Source organism: Melampsora larici-populina (genome assembly GCF_000204055.1).
Source record: "Melampsora larici-populina 98AG31 unplaced genomic scaffold MELLAscaffold_43, whole genome shotgun sequence".
Lineage (NCBI taxonomy): Eukaryota > Fungi > Basidiomycota > Pucciniomycetes > Pucciniales > Melampsoraceae > Melampsora > Melampsora laricis-populina.
The window spans coordinates 324925-334945 of NW_006768807.1; the positions used below are offsets into that span (position 1 = coordinate 324925).

Sequence of the window (10021 nt, forward strand, 5' to 3'; positions counted from 1 at the left end):
CACAGCTCAAGAAGTTTCGCAGGTCGGGAGAATTGACAAAAGAAAACGGAAGCTCCTTCATGATGATGAGGCGAAGGAGTTTGTTCTTTAAGTTCTCGCGGGTGAGCTTGAGAGGCTAGGATCAAAATACAATAGTCAGAAAGAGGACACAAAAAGGACATATGAAGCTTGTGAATTATCAATGTACCTTCTCGATCTTCCCATTGGTCACATAGTCCCTCATCATCCCAGCTTCGGCAACAGTGTTTTCGTATATCTCGTGTCGGCGTTCCAGATGTCGGGACAATGATCTTGTGCTGGAAGATTTATCAACGGCAAACACCGCTCCACAGACTTTACCTCCTCCAGATGGATGAGGGACTTGACAGATGTTCTGCTTCTCCTTTGACCCTTTATCGTACTCAGTTATGAAATGCTGCCAGACCCATGAGAGCTTGTGTGAGTTGTCGAGTTTGATTTTCTTGCTTTTTGCAGCGGGCTTGACTTGTAAAGGAGAGTCTGAGATTGTGATCACACTATCATTGGAGGAATGGGGGTGTTTAGGAGCCATGGTGAGTGATATAAGGCACCTGGTTTCATCAATTTCCACGTTGCTGAGCCACATTACGAGAATTTTTTTTTTGGCCGGGCCGTGCCGGGCCGGGCAGCTGAAAAACAAGGGGCCTGATCGGCGTAGTTTCTGATGGCCGGGCCGGGCCGGGTCCAAGCCTTACTGTGGTGGCCAAAATGGGGTCCAGAAAGGTGGCCAAAGTGTGGTTTGAATTTCACATGATTTGGATGTATGAAGTGTCCACGAGAGGTTCAGCATCTCGTTCAGTACCTGGCAGCGGTAATCATCTGGCACCACCGACATCTGTAGTCACCAACTATAGATTTATTCCAACTTACTAAGAACCAAAAACCCAGTTTCTAGGATAGATATCTGACAAATCCTTAGAAACTTACATTCAGTAAGTCTCATTCAAACTAGTTTACTACCCAAGTAATACTCAGTCTGACACCACCCTTGGTGGGCTGAAGACAGTGCAGTGATTTGGTAGTTTTAGGGCAAAAGTCGTGTTTTCTCATATTTTTATTATATTATTTCAATTTGATTATGAATCATACTTGAATAATCATCAATTATTTACATTAAAGTTATTCACTTTGAATCATAAGATCATAATCAGAAAGAAGAAAGAGACAAAAACTCATAAAAAATAAACAATGCAGGTATATTAGATGGAAAATGGGTTTTAGGTCATTATTAATTGATTTGAAGGTTCACAAAGGCTTTATTATGAAAGATAATGATCAAATTATTCATCAATAACTTTGATCATGAGTATTGATAAGGGAGGAGTGAAGTTATTCAAGAAAGAGGGAATTTTGAGGATGATAAACTACTACGGGATTAAGACATATGTAATGATGTCATTAAGGGATTTATTGGTTGCCAAGAGTTTTATAATGGTTTTCAAAGTTATTCTTATTACTTGATTGTTCAACAGTGATCTTATGATGTAGACCAAATCAATATTAGACATCAAAAGAGGTGAAAAGGGGTGAAAATCATCAAAAATGATTTAAACTTTGTGCTTTGACTTCTATTTCTTGTACTGACTTCATCAAGGCTTTGTATACTTGAAGTCAACTGTCAATTCTTAATGATAGATGTTGCAATATGTTAGGAGTGAGACAGAGATGGCTCAAGAGTTGACAAGAGAAAGGCCATCCAACTACTATGATAAGATTGCAACATAGAGATTGTACATAAAATCTCAGATGGGAGAAATCTAGTACACAAAAGCTGACTTAGTATAAGCATGTCTAAGTAGTAGCATAAGCTCAAATTGGCTCATAACACCAATAAACTGGAACTTTCTCTAAGGAATCATGTTAATCACCTTTGTCATGTTGTTAGTAAATTAAAAAAATCATGTAACACTTGATGTTTGTGAGATTGATTGAAGGAGGAAAACTTTTATGATTGAAGCAAGTGACAAAGTTTGAGGAGCAAAAAGGTTGGTAGAGGGAATGGTGGATAGACGGAACCACCATAACACAGGTGGTTCCCATGTCCATGACAGACCTGCTAAAACCTGTGAAAGGTGGGCAGCGATTTTTCGCACGGACAGAGTTTTACCACTCGAGGGAAAACTCTATTTACCTCACCATGCGAAAACATCTCTCGCCACACCGATCACAAGTGTCAGCAAGCTATCATACAACACCACCTCATCTATATAGGTGGTTCTTAGGTTTTTCTCACGATAACAAGCTAATATCAATGGATAGCGCGATGAAAGAAGCCGCTCAACGAGCAGCCCAACTCACGATGACCAGATCACAATCGGTGGCTCTTGGACAACAGCCGGGCCCCCCTCTGGACCCGCCAAGACGCAACACAAATTGCTCCATCATCGAAGATGTTGACGGAGAACCCATACTCAACGATGAACTCGAAGGTTTAATTGACGACGCTGCCGAAATTTTGCAAGGCCCATTACTTGCTTCAGAAGACGACGACGAAACTTCCTGGGCCCCTCCAGAAAAGGGGAAGGGAAAAGCGGTAGACAACACAAGCCCCACCCCTTCACGGACAAGCTCATCAACAAGTAGATTAGCCCCTGGTAAGTTTCAACTTCTATAGCCCCAAATTCCTAAATTTCCCGGTTATCCCCCAAGTCCAGATTACCTCACCCGGCGAATCACCTCGAACCCCAAAATCACCAATGCTGAAAGATGGGGGGCTAAAGGCCCATGATCCCAGTCGAGAGCGGCCCAGGAGCTCACTAAGTGGGGGGCAGATCGCCGTGATAATAATGAGACTCCAAGAACCCTATAGGGGGGAGGCGATCGCGTCTTAGCAAGATACCCAGTAGCGGGCAAGACAAAGCGATGAATCTAACGAACCCTTTGATCTACGTACAGTAGTAAACCATTCGGAATCCCTCAACGATAGAGTGGACAGGCTATGTGATGAAGGCCGCCTCGCCGAAGCCTCGGCGCTCCTCAGGTACATCAACGGCTCCTCAACAGGGAGCTACCTAGACGACAGCGGCACCAGGATCCCAGTGGCCAGCGGGAGCGGCCTTGCCAGGTCAAGACCGTACCAACTGGTGGAGGAGGAGCTATTGTCAGCAACTGAAGACCACGAACCTCTCTCAAAACGTTGTCGACTAGAGATCCCACCTCGGACCTCCCTAGGCCACACCTTGCCGCCTCAGCACAAATATCGCCCTCAGGCCGTCCATCAGACCCAGGTGTCATCTCCCCCTCACCACACATCCATCGCTCTGAGTACTCACAACCTCCAACAAGCGCCACACCCAGGCCAGATGTCAAATAACGGTTTTCGTATGGAAGTGTCGAGGGGGACACAGATGGAACAGAACACACCACTCTCTCAAGGAGCTCCCACTACCTCGACCTCTCGACCCCTGTCAGACCAAGAGGAAGAGGAGCAGGTCAAGCTATTACTTGCTTCGAAGAGAGGTCGACTTGTACTGCGTAACGGTGACGTGGTCGAGAATGGACGGCTTCTGGTCGCCGACACCACAGAAGAAATGGAGAAAGGCCTAAATCAGCTTTCCCCGGTCCTGACTCATTGGTTGAGGACTTTCAAATCTTACATACCTCTCACGGTATTCAACAAAGTCTTCTTGGTCGACGATCAAACGGAGTGGAGCCGCCGGAAGGCACCAACCGAGTCTCGTATCAAAGACGGGAACGCATCAGTCCGGGTATACGGGGGCCACCCCCCACCAGAAGAGATGCTCATGCAGTTCGAAGACTGGATCGACTGCATGTCCCTGTTCATCAAATACGTCGCAGCCGAAGGCTGGGAGACCCTAACGGAACGATTCGAAGGCCATCGGAAAGTGGTGATGTCGCTGAGAGACGACTACAGTTGGATGATAGCACTCCGTTACTGCAGGCGGATCAGACAGGGTGTAATGCGAGAAACCATCAACAGTCGAATCCGTAATTTCAGTGCGCTTCAGACAGCTATATTCGAAGAAGCGAAGATAACGGCAGATGCTCAACAGGAACGCGGTTACCGAACAAACCCCTACGCTGCAGGGGGCCCCTTAGCACACATGAACCCCCTCAGCGGACTTCCACAGTCAACCTCGACTCCAGCCTCATCTTCAACCAAGAAGTCATCCTACAAGCCGGCCACGACAAGATCAACGCGGCCAGCGACGACATTAACCGCGTCCGACACAAGAGGAGCTTGGATCCCATCTCACGTATGGAGAACAATGTTTAAAGAGGAGAAGGTTGCGGCGTCTGGAAGAAGTCAGAGCGGTATCGGAAGACATAGAGAAGAGGAAAGGAGAAGCACTTACAGAGAACGCGATAGAGAACCCTACTACGAGCGTAGCAGCGGACGTGATCGATATGGAAGAGCAGACCGTAGCGCCGAGCGCAGACGTAGCAGATCCAGGAGTCGAAGCCCGAGGGGCGGTAAAGGCAAGGGTCGGAAATCGTAAGCCTAGTTATTGAATGAAATGAATTGTAGAGCTCGTCATCAAAGACAAAGCAGCCAGAAAACCATTATATGACATCCAAGAGGGAACGTGACCCCTGAGTGAGATTGTGAGACTTACAATGACCCACGCCCCCCCCTTCTTTCCTTTTCGCCCATACACAAACTCCCAGACCATCGTCGAAGCCGAGTCCTCTAAAAAGACCAGCCGAGCCAAGTAGATGGCCTATGGCAGCCACATGTGAAATGAATCTACCTGTGTGGAAACGAGAGCTGGCTAAAGCAGGCCTTCTGGCATCGCATAGACACATTTTGTCAGGCTTGAGGTCCGGATTCAATCAAGGGATTAGAAATGCAAACGTACCAGGCATGAGATTCTTCTGCCCCCCAAATCACTCGTCGGCCCTGGCAGCAAAAGAAAAGATCCTTGAAAACTTCGCCACAGAACTGAAAGCCGGTAGGATGGCCGGACCCTTCTCTAAAGAAGAAGTCTATCGCAAGTTCGGGTTCTTCCGTACAAGCCCTATAGGTGCTGTGGTGAACGGTAACGGATCGACAAGGCCGATAAACAATCTCTCTTTCCCGCGAAACGACAAAACCAAAAAGTCAGTAAACGCAGACGTCGACAAGTCCACTCTTTTAGTGTCATTTCTAGTTTGAAGTTATCTAAGGTATTTCCTTTGTTTAATTTATCTCTTGGGTTATTTCCAAGAGCATATTAAACCTACCCTGCTTTACCTTGCCAAGTCTGGTGAGGTTAAAGCATTACGGGGGAGGCCGAGTTCCGCCCTTGGTTTGGTTTCTCGGAACCAACTTCCAAGCGCGGTTGGTCTGCAGCCTGGGTCGGTGGGTGGGTTTATTTGTAGGGAGGGTGGGAGGTATTTTAAATTTCTTTTGATTTTTATAACTTCAGTGAGCTAGAATTGAGCACTAATGATTGTGTATAAGGTGAGTGATTTGAAGTGAGTTGTGTTTGAAGGGAGAATTCCAAATTCTCCCTTTGATGTTTCCCTCGTATGTAAGATGTCACACTTCAACCACTCCTGTCACAAGAGTGGACATTTACACCAATGCGTTCCTGGTGGTGTTTACTATCCACTCTTTTAGTGTCATTTCTAGTTTGAAGTTATCTAAGGTATTTCCTTTGTTTAATTTATCTCTTGGGTTATTTCCAAGAGCATATTAAACCTACCCTGCTTTACCTTGCCAAGTCTGGTGAGGTTAAAGCATTACGGGGGAGGCCGAGTTCCGCCCTTGGTTTGGTTTCTCGGAACCAACTTCCAAGCGCGGTTGGTCTGCAGCCTCCTCCCCGCCCACCCTCCTTTGGGTTAGTTGGGTTGTCCAACGCTCCCTATTCCAAGGAAACCGGTTTAAGACAAATCCGTCCTTGGCCTGGAGGACAACCCCCTCTACGGGTTTGCACTTTGTTTATGTCTTTCCAACTCCATTCGTTCCTCAAGGTGGGGAACGTTTGGTCAGTGCGAGTCTTAACTTAGATTGTACGTGTGGGTCTCAACTTTGAATGTTGTGAATTACTTTCCAACTTCGAGTTTTGTTAATTACTTTTTAATTTAAAACATTGTTTATGCTCTATCGTATCTGATGGCATCTAAAAATATTTTTGTTTCTTCCACTTCGCTTTTGGTGAACACTTTCACATACCGCTTGTAGGAGAGTGATTTCCACCTCCCTGCCTTCATCAAGGTCTTCTCGCTTGTTCCAAGGTTAGCTCGTATCGAAGCTCCACCCACTCTAAAGGAGTGGCCTGTCCAGTTACCCAGTTTAGCATCTCCCCACACTTCACTCAAGACTTTAAGAAACTTCTCCTTTCTTAGTAAACCTTCCTTTGTTTGGAACAAAAAACTTTCTCGATCTTTTTCTCCGTTCATGTCCATTACCCGTCTTACAGCCGCCACTGGATCTAGTACAGACGGTTGTTCCTGTAAGTGAATTATCTGAATTTCGTTCGGTAATGCTGTCTTGCCTTTCTTTAAATGTAATTTGACCTATTTTCCTTTCTTGGATTCACCAAACTCAACGTTTCTTCTCAATAATGCTCCTGCTTCTTTTGTCTTCCTGAAGATCTCTCCTAACCTCATTAATCCCCAGAAAGCTATCAAGGCGATTGCTGCAATGAATTCGTGTTCTTCTGATCTTCCGATGCATCTATCGAGTAATTCTAGAAGTTGTTGTACTTTCACTGGTTTCTTTTCTACTACTAGTAAGATTCCTTCCTCTTCCTTTCTCGTAGCTCGTAATAGGATCTTGATTATGCTCTCGTCTACTTCAACTTTCTTGACATGTTTCACTAAGTGCCACGCCTGTATCCCATCTATGTATTTATCGATTGTTTTTGACGCTATCTTGTTTTTTGGTGGACCAGCTATCTTCACTCCCGATTCACCTGCCCAAGCGATAAAGTTATACAGGTCTGTTTCTGAAATTTTTTCATTTTCATCAAAGTTTCTTCCGGTCGATTCTACATAAGTGATGTATTTCGATAACCCAGACGAGTAGCCTTTTAGTGTAGACTTAGCCCATCCGCTTGCCGCCATATGAGCTCCCGATAAGCTTGTTTCTTTTGCTGCTCTCTCGAAATGGCCTGGTAAGTCTTGATCTTTATTTCTTTTGTTAGTTGGTTGTCTGTATGGTGGCATCTTGCTTTAGGTAACTGATGAAATCGTTTTTATTTCTAACGTTGTGACTGTTGGTTATTGTTATTGTGTTTTAGCTTATCAGTCGTCTGCCTTCGGATTTCTCTCAGGTTCAAATCCTTTTGTCAACGAGTTTTCCGGCTCGACTAGTTTTCCGACTTCTAGTATATGTATTAAGAATCTCACGAGGTTCATACCTTTCTTTCCGCTATTGAACGGATTGACGATTCTCACGATCTGACGATCACGTCTTTCCTTACTCTTTCATCTCATGTTCTCCTCAAGGATTCCTTCTCACCTCACTATTTCTCGTCGTCTCTCAGGTACACTACTTGTGGGTATTTTGGTTAAGCTTTGTGCTTACATTTTATTTCAACTTCTGTTTAGTCTTCCTATTAAGTCTGTTCTAAGAATTCTTTTAAGTCTTCTGGTAAGTTGATTCTCAACATGTTAATTCTCTTTTTCGTTGAATCTAATCCACGTGATAATGCGTCTGCTGCGTTATCAGCTGATCTTACCCTTTTAGCTTCTATCGCGCTATTACTTTGCAGCAGGTCTTTTTGGAGTTTTTTCCATTCTCGATTAACCAGAGGGTCTCTTGATTTCCCGTTGTTTATGGCGCCTTCTGATACCGTGTTATCGGTCAAAGCTAAGTAAGTCTTTCCCTTTACGTCTTCTAAATTTCCTAGCATTTGCCAACCTAATCTGATCGCTACAGTTTCAGCCCATGCGATTCCTCGCCTTGTTCCATCGTTTTCTACTCTATCCCAGTCTTTTTTCAATTTAAATCTTGCCCAGTATCTCCCTATTATGATACCTAAACCGTAGGAGGTCGATGCATCACCGACCCATCCAACTGTTCGAACATCTGGTCTCGGGATTACTCTCATTGGTTCGGCTAGTGTAAGTGTTTCTTTCCATGTTTCAATATCTTCTCTTACTTCCTCTGGTACGTCTCTTAATGCATACTTATGTTTCCATTCTTTCATCCATCTGTAGATCGCCGAACAATATACCCTCATTTGAGGAAATACGTATGCACAATGATTCAATCTTCCTACTAAAATTTCGGTTTCTTTAAAGGATTGTCTACCTTCTTTTAAGTATTCTTCTATTTGTTGTAATCTTTCTTCTAATTTCTCTTTTGGTAATTGAACAGTTTTCTTTTCTCCATCCCATATGAAACCTAGGTATCTTTGAACGTAAGTAAATTCTTTCCATTTTTTCTCATTTGTAACTACTCCCATTTCCGTGCTTAAATTGACTATGTCTATCATTTTCCCTGCCTCTAGGTCTTCTTCTGGTTTTGCAAATAGTGTATCATCTACCCATCGAAAACCTGCCAGAAGGTTAAACCTCTTCACCATCAATTCTTTCCAAGTATCAGCTGCCCAACCGAAGGTTCCGCATCCCGCTACTCCGCCAAATTGGACTCTAGTATCTAATAGTACGTTTCCGTTAAAATCCAAAACCATTAAAAACCTCCACTGATTTTCTGCTACTGGAATTTGTCGGTAGGCTTTCGCCCAATCGAAAATTCCTAGTAACAACTTTCCTCAATACGAAGTTATGAAGTAAGCTACCTTTTTGAAATCATCCCATGAAGTTTCAAACTCTTTCTTATCTACCCCTTTATTTACTGATGCTATGTCTACTATATGTCTAGGATACGACAAGTCACTTATTGCTCTGAAGGAGCCATCATTGTTTATTACTGCGCCTAGTGGATTTGTCCTAAAAAAACCTATTTTCTTATAGACTTCTTCTTTAGTCCATGGTCCGTACATCCGTCCTTCCGCTAGCTCTAATCTGAAATTTTCTTCTATTTTTTCTTTCGCTAACTTTGCGGATGCGTGATTCGGTGGGCAGTAGTACCTTTCATTCGGTACGTATGCGTCTTTTATACCTTGTGTGAAACCCGTGGTGAACATCTTGATGATGTGTTTGTGTTTTGATAACAGACCCACTTTGAATAGCTCTTTCTCCCACACTTCGAGTTTCATGTTATGCGACGGTCTTTTTGGCCAGACTTTTTGGGAATCTTGTTCTTCTGTACCCATTGGCGTCGGACTAGAACTTTGTATGTTTCTGTAGTAGTGACAGGACGATTCACAAGGTCAAATTCATATCTTACTCATGCATTACCTGTTCAATAATTTGATTGGCAAGAAAAGACGAAGATTTTCGGGGTTTCAAACAAAACGGGATTCAAATTAGGAAGGGATGGAGGGACGGGACTTTGGAGCTTTGGATTGAGCGGGATTCAAGTCAAAAGACACGGGACTTTGGAGCTTTGTAGTCAAGACTAAACCACGTGGGTTTGTACTTGGCTCATCCTTCCGGTATGTGGTTCATGTTCCTATCTAGGAATGCATTTCGACTTCAAATCAATTTGGCTCACGATCTTTTCCAACTACCGCCTCCTCCACGTTTTCCGTATCGTTTCTCTGGACTACGACTTCTTTCTCTTCTTTTTCCTTCTCCCCACTTTGGTCCTCTGTTTTCCCGATTGTCTCTTTCTCTATAGTTGTCTCTTGGTGAATCTCGATAAGGCTCTCTGTAAGTTTCTCTGTTGAAATTTGATCCTTGACTTCGCCTCCAGTTTCCATTACCTCTGTAAGAACTCGTGCTTGCATGCCTGTTTACAGTTACTGTGTTAGGAGATTGGATCTGATTTTGTTTGCCTGGTGGTTTCGGTTGGTTGGTGTACGGGCAGATCGTTGCTTTTGGACCGCCGACTGCGTAAGGGTTCGTTTTGTAAGACCTTTCATTAAAACTTTCGGCTTTTGTTTTTGCTTGTGTTAGAAGGTGATCTTGTAACTCTGCCCAATTCCCTAACGATCCATCAATTGTCTCTCTCATTACACCTTGGCGTACCAATCTACAATACCTC

General features: G+C 44.0%; 2 protein-coding genes across 2 annotated transcripts; both read left to right on the forward strand.

Annotated features, from left to right (window-relative positions):
- Positions 1-2269: 2269 nt before the first annotated feature.
- MELLADRAFT_91516 (uncharacterized protein) lies at positions 2270-4478 on the forward strand (the record flags this gene model as incomplete). Its single annotated transcript, XM_007414394.1, has 3 exons — positions 2270-2612; positions 2668-2795; positions 2865-4478. 3 exons carry the CDS (start codon positions 2270-2272, stop codon positions 4476-4478), a joined length of 2085 nt encoding a protein of 694 aa, XP_007414456.1.
- Positions 4479-5904: 1426 nt separating this feature from the next.
- Positions 5905-7479, forward strand: MELLADRAFT_91517 (uncharacterized protein; the record flags this gene model as incomplete). The annotated part of the gene is made up of 7 exons (XM_007414395.1): positions 5905-5948; positions 6151-6416; positions 6588-6695; positions 6858-6903; positions 7110-7141; positions 7206-7317; positions 7452-7479. The coding sequence occupies 7 exons, from the start codon at positions 5905-5907 to the stop codon at positions 7477-7479; spliced, it is 636 nt and encodes a 211-aa protein (XP_007414457.1).
- Positions 7480-10021: the final 2542 nt, after the last annotated feature.